Source organism: Macaca fascicularis, chromosome 14, assembly GCF_037993035.2.
Source record: "Macaca fascicularis isolate 582-1 chromosome 14, T2T-MFA8v1.1".
Taxonomy (NCBI): domain Eukaryota; kingdom Metazoa; phylum Chordata; class Mammalia; order Primates; family Cercopithecidae; genus Macaca; species Macaca fascicularis.
This window is the reverse complement of record NC_088388.1, coordinates 12477813-12490431: the sequence shown is the minus strand read 5'-3', so window position 1 is coordinate 12490431 and position 12619 is coordinate 12477813. Positions and strand designations below refer to the sequence as shown.

General features: G+C 59.7%; 1 protein-coding gene across 12 annotated transcripts in view; it reads right to left on the bottom strand.

Annotated features, from left to right (window-relative positions):
* SYT7 (synaptotagmin 7) overlaps positions 1-12619 on the bottom strand; it is a 65685-nt gene that overhangs the window by 29002 nt on the left and 24064 nt on the right. For 5 of the 12 annotated variants that reach the window (XR_012423159.1, XM_005577633.5, XM_065528066.2 and 2 more), the window contains exons 2-5: positions 11538-11641; positions 6875-6954; positions 2661-2792; positions 1519-1743 (exon numbers count right to left, since the gene is read on the bottom strand). Coding sequence is in view for 9 of the 12 variants with exons in the window: in XM_005577633.5 (XP_005577690.2) it covers positions 1519-1743; positions 2661-2792; positions 6875-6954; positions 11538-11641 (541 nt within the window). In the remaining 3 variants the exon portion in view is untranslated. The remainder of the gene's footprint in view (positions 1-1518; positions 1744-2660; positions 2793-6874; positions 6955-11537; positions 11642-12619) is intronic. The other 7 variants (XM_005577635.5, XM_005577640.5, XM_074013453.1 and 4 more) reach the window with 3 other exon arrangements.

Genomic DNA, 12619 nt, shown 5'->3' with positions numbered 1-12619 from the left:
CCAGGCCTGGCCGGCCAGGTAGGCCCACAGCTCCCTGGGGGCAGGTGGAGGCAGAGGGAGGGTGGCACATTGGCAGCTGCCTCCTCCTCCTCCTTGGTGACCTCATTTTGGTTTCCTATCACATCCAAAATTAGTCCAATTTACAACCTCTCAGTCACAGGAAACTAAAATTGGTTCCTCCAGGCCTGAAGCCAGAGGATGGCATGGAGGCCTAACTGGCCTGGAGACTGGCTGGGGCAGGCTGGGAGGGTGGGGCACTGGGCCAGGCTCTCTAAAGGGGTGTGTGGCTTCCCTGTGGGACCCTCCTGAGGCCAGATGTTGGGAGAAATTGGCTTGTGTGCACTCAAGCCAACTAGCGAACGAGATCTCAGTACGGTGGCCTTCAGTGCTCCCAATAGCAGGAACCACAGATCTTCTGAAGAGAATCAGGAGGGCCCTCAGTTGAGGCAACAGGATGGCCCAACAGCTAGAAAGGGGCAGGGCTGTTGACCTGTTAAGTGGGAGGCTGCTCCATTAGCTGGGAGTTCCAACTTCTGAAAATGGAATTTATACCCCAAGGGAAACTGGTCACAGCTCAAAGGACTCAGGGTCTAGAAGGGCTCTGCGGAGGGGAATCAGAAGTTTCCAAAGGCCAAGATGAGAATAAAGCTGCCCCATGAGAGGGGATATACTATCTGTGGAAAACAGGGGCCAATCCTACGTCCATCAGCCAAGAGTGGGCCTGACTCTTTGACTAGCTCAGACAGCTATTACAGAGGGGACAGCTCCTTCTGCCTGATGTCTAGAACACCCCATGACATCTGGCGAGTGAAGCTAGCTGGGGTTTGACAACCCAACCTCCAGGAATACACGGTCCCAACAGCCAATGGTGGGATAGCTCGGTAACCAAGACTGGGACAGCCAACAGGGATGGCTGAGATGAGGATGAACCGATGGGGCAGCCTGTGGCTGCTCGTGAGTGGCTTCCACAACAGATGATGTATGGTTCGAGCAAGACTGGGACAGCCAGTGGAGTCACCCCATGGTCAAAAATGGAATGGCTCAACTTCTGGGTCTACAGCCGTCTGCTGGCAGTAAGAGGGAAAGCCTGGGAGCTGATGGGTGACTGTCAGGTTGAGAGTGGGCCAGATACCCAGGATGAGATGGAACAACCACAGGCCTGCTGCCCGTGGAGGGATGACCTGGTGGCTGAGATGGGGCGGCCAATCAAAGAGGATGGGATGACCCGGAAACTGAAATGAAGGTGCCCTGGGGGCAGAAAATGGAATGACCTGGTCACTGGCAAAGGAAGGGACTGATGGGGCATCAGCCAGAGGCTGAAATGCATCGCTGTATGGCTGAGTTCGTCGTGCCAAATGGCAAGGATGATGGGAGAGTCTCATGAAGGGATGGAATGAGCCAGGGGCCGAGGACGGCACCTCTGGGGGCAGCAGCGGGCATGCCAGGGGTCCCGCTGTCCACCCTGACAGGGCAGGCCTGAGCTCACGGCTCCGGCAGCCATGGGGCGCCATCACTCACTTGGACAAGTTGAGCTTCCCTGCGGCCAGGTGGCTCTGCACCGTCCGCCAGCGGCCTCTCCCGGCCTTGCCACTGCTGCCCGGCTCGCTGGGGGCAGCCCCGCCGCTTCTCAAGGCGTCCTCTCCGGGTGGTGGCACCGGCGCCGGCTTCTCCCCCAGCCGGCCTTCCCGCTCCACCGCCAGCCCCGCCGCGGCGGCCACTTTGGCGCCCGACAGGAGGGTGCCACTGGAGGCATGCACAAGGCAGCCAGGCCAGAGGGGCACCGGGGGTGGCGGTGGGGGAGAGAGGGCGGGCCATACGTGGGGGTGGGGGGGTGGAAGAGGAAGAAAAACAACAACAGATAAAAGGAAGAAAGAGACAGTGAGAGAGGAGGAGGAGAGAGACAGACGGACAAGAGACAGACAGAGAGAGAGAGAGACATCAGCACTGCAAATGGGTTAACAGCGGAGCCTGCAGAGAGGAGAGAGGGGGACCGGGCGGGCTGGGGGTCGGAGAACAACGCACCACGACAACGGAGGGGGGGCCCCTCCCCACCGCCTGGGGCAGGGGCGGCGGGGGTTGGGGGAGGGCAGCCACCTCCAACTCTATCCCACAGGACAACGAAGGGTTAACGACGGAGGAAGAGCGGGCTGTCCAGGCCAGGAGGCCCCAAGGCAGGGAGAAAGAGAAAGCCGTGTTAGTCAGAGTTCATCACCACCACCACCACCATCACCGCCACCACCGCCACGAACCACCGACCACCGACCACCGACCACCGAGCAGCCACGGCAGCACACAGCGGGGAGGAAGAAGCGACCACAACCGAGGGGGCGGGACCCAAACGGGCAACCCCATCCTGACTGCACAGAAGGTGGGGTGGGCCCCGGGACCAGCTGGGGGGGCCAAGTATGGCTGCCGAGGGGGCTCTCCTACAAGGCTGGCCCTGGGGGAGGGGACAGGAGCGGGCAGGCAGGTGGGCGGGGGCAGGAGGGGTTGCTCGTCTCCATGGTCGGCCTGCCCATGGGGTGGATGGGTGGGGACGTTGGGGGACAGGAGCGAGAGGAGGGAGTGAGGGGGGCCAGGGGTGGGTGGGGGCGGGAGGAGGGAAGGAGGGCGTGCGCGGATACTCGGTACATATGATCAAACCAGGTAAAGTCACTCACTTGAGGGACAGTCGTGGGTCGCCATAAGGGGCGTAGGGTGAAATGTTTAGAATAAACTCCTTGGGAGGGTAGGAGCTCCATTTCTGCTGCACTGTGCTCTCATTGTTATTCCAAAAGTCTCTGTCTAGATCACTGGAGGGGCAGAGAGAGAGGGGAGAAAACAGGGAGATACAAGAAGAAACAAGAACTGCAAGTCCTGCAGGGGCAGAAGGGACCAGGACCCCGGGGCCGGGCACACAGGGGGCGGGGCTTCGTGGTCAGCTCCTGCGGGAGGAAGAAAGGCAGGCGGGCACCACAGTCTGTGCCTCGCACACACGCGCACACGCACACACACGCACACATGTGCAAGCATACCCATGCACACACGCACGCACCCGAGGGCCGGGAAGCCACACAGAAAGGAGGCAAGCGGCAGGCGGCAGACCGGAGCCTCGCACCTGGGAAGCTGGTGGGAGAGAGAAAATGATGAGAGGCGGGGACGTGGGGGAGAAGGGTTGGGGACGAGGCCCGGGGTGAGCAGGGGGAGTGGGAGAAGGAGAGTGCTGGTTTCTGGCTAGATGGAGCTGAAAGGCAGATCAGGCCCAGGTGCCAACTTGCTAGGCCCTACCTCTCCTGGCCTCAGTTTCCTGGCCGGTCAAAGGAGAAGACTGGCTGTAACTGCTATACTATCAACTCTCTCACTGTAGAATAAAAGCTCTAGTACTGGAGAACTCAAGGTTCTCTCCTCTTCCATGTTCTCTCCACTGAGGCTCTCCTGGGGCAGGCCCAGCCCCTTAACCATCTTTCACCTCCTCCTCCTACTGGCCTGAGGGGCTCCCTGGCTTCCTCTGCTCTCTCTTCTACTCTGTGAGGCGGGGCTGCAGCCTTAACCTAAGACTGGGGGATCTCAGGTGAACTGGAGACCATCTCTACTCCTTGCAAATGTGGCAGCTGGGTCACCCCACCCCCCTGAAAGGGGAGCATTCCCAGGCCTCTGACCTTGCTGAGGATGTCACTAAGGTAACCAGGGCACCCTTCAGTCCTTTGTTCTGGGGCCTGTGTAGCGGGAACCTGTCCTCTGGGTGTGTCCCTGGCCTGCCTGCTGGGGCAGCCCCTCCCTGGGTCCCTATCCCTTTCCAAGGTGGAGCTGCTGGGTCTGGAAGGGACCTTCACCCCGGACTCTCCACCTTCTCCTGAGAACGTGGGGACTTGCAGGTGGGGTGGGTGGCAGAAGCCTTGGCCGGTGGAGGGCACAGCCTGGAACCCCTGGGAGCCAAGGACAAGGGGTGCCACCAGCTAATCAGGCCACTGGGACCCCAAGAAGCAGGGCTGGAAGTACAGGGGAATAGAGACAGTGACTATTATGGAAGGCAGCCATGTTTCAGGCACGGGAATGCCTCTAGAGAAGAGGCCCCGGGAGGAGCACTGGGGTGGGCCTGGGGAGGACTGAGGCTGTGCCGCTCCCCAAAGCCAAGGTGGGGCAGTGTGGGGAAGGGTGCCATCGGGGGCACACACCACCCCCCAGGATCAAGCAAACACGTTCTTGTGGGACCTGCTTTTTCCTCCATTTAGAATTTGACCTTGACCTTGGTTCTCAACCTCAGACTCAGGCACAAAAGTGAGAAAGATGGAGAGAGGCTGAGCTGCCACCATAGGCCCAGATGAGATGGTGGCGTTGGGTATCCCTGGCGTAGACAGATTTCTCTGTCCAGAGTACACCCTGGAAATGTCTCACAGGGGACTCTGTGTACAGGGTTCAAAGCCAAAGCGTAGAGCCAGCTCACAGCGGCAGTAAGTGGTGGGTATGGAGGAGGTAGGACAGGCCCCAGGGGAACCTAACCCCTTGACAAAAAACCCCCTTCCCACCACAGATGTCCCTTCCCAGCAGAGCCTCACACGAGGGCATGGCTGGGGCACCCCGTGTCAGGTATAACAGAGATGGAGCAGGTAGGAGCCTCCCTTTCCCACTCCCTCCAGATCTCCAGAATCTAGGGCCACCCAACCCTAGGTCCCAGAAAAAAAATCCACCCAAAGCCACCACTGCCGGACTTGTCTCCCACCCTGTGTTCTGAAGAGCTCCAGGGTCCCTCAGGTTTTTCCACTGTGGTACTGGAAAAAAGGATCTTTGATTAAAGAAATTTGGGAAACACTGATTCCTTTACCGCAGGACTTCTCAGAGCCTTTAATGTGCCCATGAATATCAGTATCGCCAAGAGGGAGACAGAGTGTACAGTGTTCCCCAAACTTAGTCGACCATGAGACCCTTGATTCGTGGAACAGCTATGACTCATCCATGGGGCACAAGGGCCCTGAGGAACACAGTTTGGAAAGCACTGCTAAAGAACACAGTTTCCTAGAATCCTTGATAAGACGATCCTTTGTGGGGGGTCCTAAGCCCGTGGAGGGCTGTGCAGGAAGGAGGCTCTCCCTCCTGTGACTCCACTGACTTGGGCCCTTTCTGTTCTCTTCTGGAAAGAAGCAAAGGCTGAGGTGCATGTAGACACACGTGGTGGCTTCCTTCCCTCGGGGCAGAGGGCCTGACCACTCAGCAGCATCAGGGGCAGGCTAGGATTGAGTGCGGGAGCTGCAGCACCACACAGAGGCAGGCTGGATGGCCGTGGCTGCCTCACCTTGTCTTAGAGAGCCCTCATGGGCACTGGTCCCAGCCTGGCACAGCCTGCTGCCTGCCCTCCCTCTGGTTGGGAATCCTGTCTCCTCTCGTGGGCCCTTTCCAGGACTCCAGGCCCTGCCACACGCACCCCTATCCAGGAAGGTTATGATCACCTGGCAGAGACAGGCCCCCAGCCCTGGCCCGCAGCTGTAAACGGCCTGTCCTGGAGGAGGCACAGGTGCTGCGCTGGCCGTGCTCCCCCACGCGCTCTCTCGCCTTCAGAAAGCCCGGGTCTGCACTCTGCAAGAGCCCCTGAGCCCTGCCAGCACTTGGCTTTGAAGACTGGAGCCTGCGCAACCAACCCAGCTTCAAAGGCTCCCGCAGCCTCCTCCTGAGTCTCCTGCCCTCCCCCAGCCTCAGCCTGGCCCACCCCTCCTCTTGCCCCACCTCAGACACATGCACACAGATTCTACCAAGGCCCCAAACAGGATCAGTGCAAGAGATGAACAAAATGGGGCAGAGGAAGGCCTGGAAGGGAGCCCTCGGGAGCGGGGTGCAGGGTCGGGGAGTTGAGAAGAGAAGGTGGAGAAAGAGGAAAGGGAAGGGAAGGGGAAAGATGCACAGGGGAAGGCAAGGGAGACCAGCAGTGGGCAAGGGCCAGAGGGCAGGGGAGGGTGGCTGGGCCTTCAGAGGGATGAAGAGTGGGGGTAGGGAGGGCTGTGGGCATTCGGCTTCTAGGCAGAGCCCTTTGGCTGGGAGGCTTGGTCCAGGCCAGGCTGACGTGTAGGGCTGCCACCCCTACCTTGACCTCTGGGTTCAGCAGAGAGGAAGGGGCTGGGGCCACTGACCAGTGGACACAGAGGCTTCCCCCCCAGCGAAAGCCTCCATTTCCAGAGCCCAGGTGGCCTGAGTCCCCAGCCAAGTGGGTGGGGGGCTTCTCTTGGTGTCTCCCAGTGACCTCAGCAGAGGGCTGGCTAAGATGGTCTGCAGTGGGAGGGCAGACCCCTTGAAGAGGGCTCTACAGCAGAACAAGGAGATCGGGGTAAGGCAGAGACAGCCACACACGCAGCGGCTGGTGGGGGTGACGGGGAGGGAGGGACTGCTCCCCAGCGCTCTGCTCCCTGAGTGGCCCAGCACAGGGGCCAGCTGGGGTCCACAAGGCGTGTCTGCCTCCCCACTTCCAGGTCATCCTTAAACACTGGCAGAATCTGAGAAAAGAACCTGGGGTCTACTAGGGAGGGGCCTCCCTGGCCTAGCAGCAGGGGCCCCATGAGAGGGTCTTAGAGGTCCAGGGAAGCCTGTGGGTGGTGGGCACAGTGTGTGTGACAGGAAGGTTGGATGGGAAAGCGGCAACCAGGGTTAAGGTGGGTGCAGACAGTGCTGGGGGTGACAGCAGCAGAAACGGAGGCCAGGGACTCCGGAACACTGCAAGGGGCTTGGGCACAGGCAGAAAAGACAGGGCCCCTGAGTTGTTGGGGCATGTGGAGGGTGTAGAGAGCATGGCATCAGGGTGTGGGGGAACCGAAAGTGTGTGGTCAGGTCTGTGGGGCTGAGGGAGAGAAGGGGCTCCTCCCACCTGGGCTGCTTGTGTGGCCCCATCCCAAACTGGCAGCCTGGCACCTACTTGATAGCCTTCTTCTCACTGCGCCCACGCCCTGAGTCTGGCGTGCCCACCGTCTCCAAGGAATTCTTGTAGCGTTTGCCCTGTGGAGATAGCACTGGGGTCACTCCTGGGGAACAGGACTGTACCCTCCCCACCTCCCCAGAACAGGGACCCAGAGGGGAAGGAGACAGACCTGAGTTGGGCTGTGGCAACAAGGCCAGGACCAGTGTGCGAGGATGTCACAGCGGTGGGGGCCAATCCCCTGGATGCCTGCTCCCCGGTTGGCAGCTCCTGGGCCCCATTGGGCTCTAGGACCTGCCTCATCTGCCTCGACCTGAACCTCATCCCTGACTCCCAGGGATTAGCCCCTCCTGTCTGCCTATCTCCTGGGGCTCTGGCCTAGCTCCCAGAAACACAGTTCCCTCTGCCACGGACAGACGGCTCTCAGGCGCCTGGCCACGTCACACTGTCCACGTCATCACCCCCAGATGGTGGGGGTGGCATCCTGCAGGGCAAGGTTGGCAGTGGCCAGTGATGTGAGCAGTGGGGGCGGGAGAAGGCCATGTCCCCAGTCCTGCTCGGGGCTGTGTCCACCACTGTCGGGCTCTCTGGGGGTCCTTGTGCCCTGGGGCTGTGAGGCAGGAGCAAGGCTGTTTTAGGAAGGCAGTCTTAGGAAGACAGACTGCCCACTGACTCAGAGGCAGTTGTGGGGAGGCAGCCTAGGCCCCTGCTTCCCAGAGTCCCTCACACTAGCAGGAGGAGGGAGGGGGCAGGGCAGCGGGTGGGCACCCCAGGTCCTCCAGCTAAAGGAAGGGCCGTGGCCACAGTGGCAACTGGGCCTGCTGCCGGGAAGGTGAGCACCATTCACCTTCTCAGTTTGGGTTTCTAAATTTAGCTCATGCAGAGCCCAGCCCCATTAACATTCCTGGCTGCCACCAAGCGTCCTCACACGCACCCATGGGCCACGGACCTGGGCCAGGTCCAGGTCCATGGCTGATGTGGGCAGTGGGGGAACAGGGGCTATGCGGGGGTTGGGGCTGCCTCTCCCAGCCCATTCTCCCACTGGGCACTGGCCTACCTCTCCCCGGCTGTACACACACACACGCGCGTGCACACACACACACGTGCGCACGCAAATGCTTCCCAACACTCCGTCACGTGCACCAGCACCACAGCCACAACAGTCGATTATTCCATCATCTCTAAAGCAAAGTAAGAGCTGTCACTGCCATGATCCCTGTCACGGCCATGCTCCCTGACGCTCCCGCCAGGGGCAGCCCCTTCCCAGGCACGGGAGCCGCCTATCTAGGGAGATTGGCAGCAAAGCTCCCTCATGCCACTAGCAGTGCCCTACACCTCAGGGTTGCCTGAGGCTTGGCACCAGCAATACCGCATGTTCCCCCATCGTCCTAGCCAAGTCCCTTCCCTTCTCTGGCCTCTTTCCTCCTTTCTGAAATGGTGTTGCCATGTGAACCTCAGGAGGAAGACTCCTCATCCCTCCAGGCTCTCATCACAGATATGGGCATTTCTGTTTACTTACTTGAGCTCCTATCTCCTGGCACATGCTCCCACAGAAGCAAGGCTGTGGGTTTCTGGTACCTAGTGTGGAACCTGGTACTAGGCAATTCTCAGAAATCATCACCTGGCAGTGTCCCTTCTATGGCCCCGCCCACCCTGGAGTCTGGGCCCCCAGCAGCTGCCTCTAAGTCAGAACTTTAAGACTTGAAATACAGAGATGCCGGACACCCTGGGTTCACAAAAGCTGCCACTCACAGCTCCTTCTCCAATCCCTCCCATCACTACCCAGAGGTCCAAATCTCAATTCCCAGTTCCAACTGGGAAGATCCGACGAGGCTGTGCCACAGTGACCTCAGGCCCCCTTCGGCAGGACCCTCAGGCAGGAGCCCCGCCCCACTATTCTGCAGCACACAGGCAGTGTGGGGCAAGAGGGGGGCTGCTGAGGGCATCCCATGCCGCCCCTCACTCTTCTCTTCCTTCTTTCTGGCTTGGCAAGAGAGCTTGCCCCGGCCAGCACCCTCTCATAGGGCTGGTCCACTGCCCCTTTCCTAAGGCCAGGAAAGGCAGGGTCAGCCCTTTCCGAGCCGCCCCCCCACAGACATTCTGGGAGCCTCTGTCTGCCGCTTTTCCTTCCCCAACTACGAGAACCTTCCCCTCTGGCTTCGACTGTTGCTCTACAGCAGGAGCCAAGGCGCTATGGGGGACAGGAACCAGGCCAGGACTTGATTTGGAGGGCAGGGGGATAACCCAAGTTAACAGGAAATCAGGCAGGGTCCGGGTGACATTAGGCAGCTTCAAAGGAGCCCAACACCACCAGCCCGCTTCTCAGGGAGGGGTGGCCAGGCTGATCCGGAAAAAGCCAGCTGGAGATTAAGGAAGTTATTAATGTTTGGAAATGGGATCTGGGCTGTCAGGGTATCACGTCACTGCTGCTGAGGGGACAAGCAGGCAAGGAGAGCCCAACAACTGTGTGTGTTGGGGGAGGGGACAGCATTTTAAAGTCCCTTCCATGGAGCAAGGAGACAGCCTGATCAAGGAGCTCCCTGGCTTCTGGAACCCCTGAGGCAGAGGGGAGCGGGTGGCAGGGCTTGGATGACTGGGGAGAGTAGCATTCTATCCAGAGCAAGTCAAGAGGGACAGCCTGTGGTCTGGACCCTGGGACGGCTCCTGGCTGGGGATTGAGGGGAGGGGCTGGGACCAGGGAAGAGGCTGCATCTGTATCTCTCAGCTCCCAAGGTCCTTCTGGTGCTGACAGCCCCCATCTGCTGCAAAAGCTGTCGCCTTTGAACTCCTGTCCCCAGGCCCTGCACCTGACTGGAGGTGCATGGGGGTGGGGTAGAGACCAGTTTCAATTGTACCCAGGTCCTGGAAGGCACCTCTCACTGCACGCACACACACACACACACTGCAGCATATATGCAGAGGAGGTCACGAGGGTGGGGCAGACCCCAGCATTGGCTCACACAGGGATCTGATGAGTTGATGCACATCCCACCGCTGAGGGGTGAACAGACACACAGACACAGAGAGACAGACACACACACACACAATGCACCAATACCCTCAAAGTCAGCATACTCAGCACAGACCCCACACGGAACACACACACAAGGTCGCCAGCAGCGCCTGCTCATGCAGCCAGCCTTCTTCCCTGGCCTTCAAATCCAGACAGACAGCAAGACAGCCTAAGGGGCTCTGCAACAAGATGCTCAGCGCTGCAGCTACGCTCAGCCACTCCCCCAGCCTCCGAGCACACTCACACACAGAGGCACATGGCCCAGCCTCCTCTACCACCTTTCCTGAAATTCTGAGACAGACGCAGACACAGGGGACCCAGGAACAAAGCAGGGCAGCCAGCCCAGTTCCACACACCTGCAGGCAGAGGGGGACCGGGTCACGCACACACTCGCACACATGCACACAGACTCACACAGGAAGCAGAGCTGGCCTCCACTACGGCTCCTCCCCAGGGGTCGGAGCTGCCTGAAGTTCAACACCCAGGATGGAGGCGCATGCTCCCAAGCCCTGAGTTTGCCTTTCTTGAAGGAGGCATGTTGGGTTCTGGGACCTCTCCGGTCTTTCCCATGGGTCTCTCACAAGACCCCAAAACCCTTTCCCAGGGGTATCTGCCCCTTTTCTTCCTCCAGAGGAGTGGGGCATGAAGCCTCTACCCACCCAGTGCCCACAGCCACAGCGCTCCCCCCTTGTCCTTAAGGCCCCTCTGTGACTGCGCAGGAAGAGAATGGGGTTCCCAGAGGTGGCGCCCTGCCCCCACTCCCACCATTGGGGGCACTTGCCAGTGACCCTCTTTCACCTCACCCCGCCAAAGGCGTCGCACCTCGGACACCCTGGACCCACCGTTGCTCCTCTGCCCCCTGCTGCCCCCAAAGCCCCACCACACTTCTGGGCCGGGCGGCAGGAAGGGGGACGGGAGTCGGGGTCTTGCGAAGCAGAAGCCCGGGGAGCTGCGGGCGGGGCGGGGCGGGGCGGGGTGGCGCGATGCAGGGCGGGCGGCTCAGCCCCGCTCCCCCTACCGGCGCCCTCGGGGGATGAATGTCCCTCCTGATGGTCTCTTTACTTATTGATGGACTAATCCTGCTCGTTAATTCCCCAGCCCTTGTTAAAAATGAAAAGGAGCCGTTTGTGCTTGTACAAACCCGAGAGCCAGGATGGATGTGCAGGGGGTGGGGCGGGTGGCGCCACCGCATTGGCCTCCGGCTCGGCTACGCCCATTGGGGGAGCGGGCGGAGGGGAGGGGGCGCGGCGCTTAGACTGGGGGCTCGATTCTCAGTCTGCACGTGTGTGCCTGCAGTGCTTTATGCGGAAGGCAGGGCGTGTGTGTGTGTGTGTGTGTGTGTGTGTGTGTGTGTGTGTGTAGCTGCTCGCGTGCGAATGCCTGTGAGTCCTAAGTCTGTCCCTGAATGTGTCCCTAAATACATGGCTTTGGGCATATACACAGAAGTATAGGGCCGAGACTCTGGTAAACGCAGGGTGTGTGTGCATGCATGCGTGTGCATGTGGTCTGAATTTCTATGGAAGTGCCCCTGACTATGTGGACAGGTGAGTCACCTGTGTGCACCCTTAGGAAAATTCCCGAGCCTGTAATTGTGGGGGGGCAGTGTGCAGGGCCAGGCACTGCCCTCCAAGGGGCCCTCAGGAGCCTCACCAGTTTGCGCTGACACCAGTGGCAGAGGCCGCAGAGGACGACAGTGACGCTAAGGCTGACGGTGATGATGGCAGAGACCAGCAGGACGTCGCGCGAGGGCGCCCCTGGGGAGGACAGGTACAGGTCAGACCCTCATTGGCCAGGGCCACCCTCCCTCAGCCCAGAGCCCTCCAGAACAACCACCCTACCCTTCCATCTGGCCCCTTCACCGGGAGCTCTGAACCCAGGTTCTACTCCCAGTTCTGCCTTGCTTGATGAACTTGGGTAGTTTCTCTCTGTGTGCCTCAGTTTTCTCATCTGTAAAATGGGGAAACTGTGCCAGTTGGCATCTTTCTCTGTCTCTCCCTGCATGGACCCTGTGTGAGTCCATGGGATCTGTGCCATCCTCCAAACTTGAAACCCTCAAAGGAGGGCCAAATGTGCTCCTCAGCTCAGCCAGACTTCATCTGTCCATCAAATCCCTCCACAGGCCACTGCTCCTGGATGGCCTTTTCACACAGCACTCTTCCAGTCGCTACCCTGACAACACACACACTCTGAGTCGAAACTCCAGTCAAATTTGTCCAAAGGGTCCTTATTAGCTCTGACAGCCCCTCTGAGGGCATCTGCCTCATGGGCACTAGCCGATCGTCTTGTTTCCCAAGATTCACCAGCCATATGTGTAGTCAAAGGAATCTCTGGAACCCTCTGACCAGCTGTTGCCCCCTTTAGCCCAGCTTTCTTTGGTCTGGAAGCCCACCCACTGGCCTCTGCACATCCCTATCCCCCGAGCTCCCACCCCCCCGCAACACCATGGCTGCAGCCCATCTGTAATTCCTAAATGCTCTCATCCCAAGGGCCAAGGGGCCATAAACCTCAGGAGTGGAAACCTTGACACCCTTGCCAAAGATGAGACCTGTCCTGGGAGGAAAATCTCAGGCCTCTGTCCGAATCCCACCCCTTCCCAGGCTGTGTGGCTTCCACCAGTCACAGAAGCACTTAGTTTCTTCCTCTGTAAATGCAGATCAGACCTCCTCCCCCACCCTCCTCACGGGTGATTGTAAACATTAGCCCAAACCAAATGAAAGGAAGGCAAAAGCCTG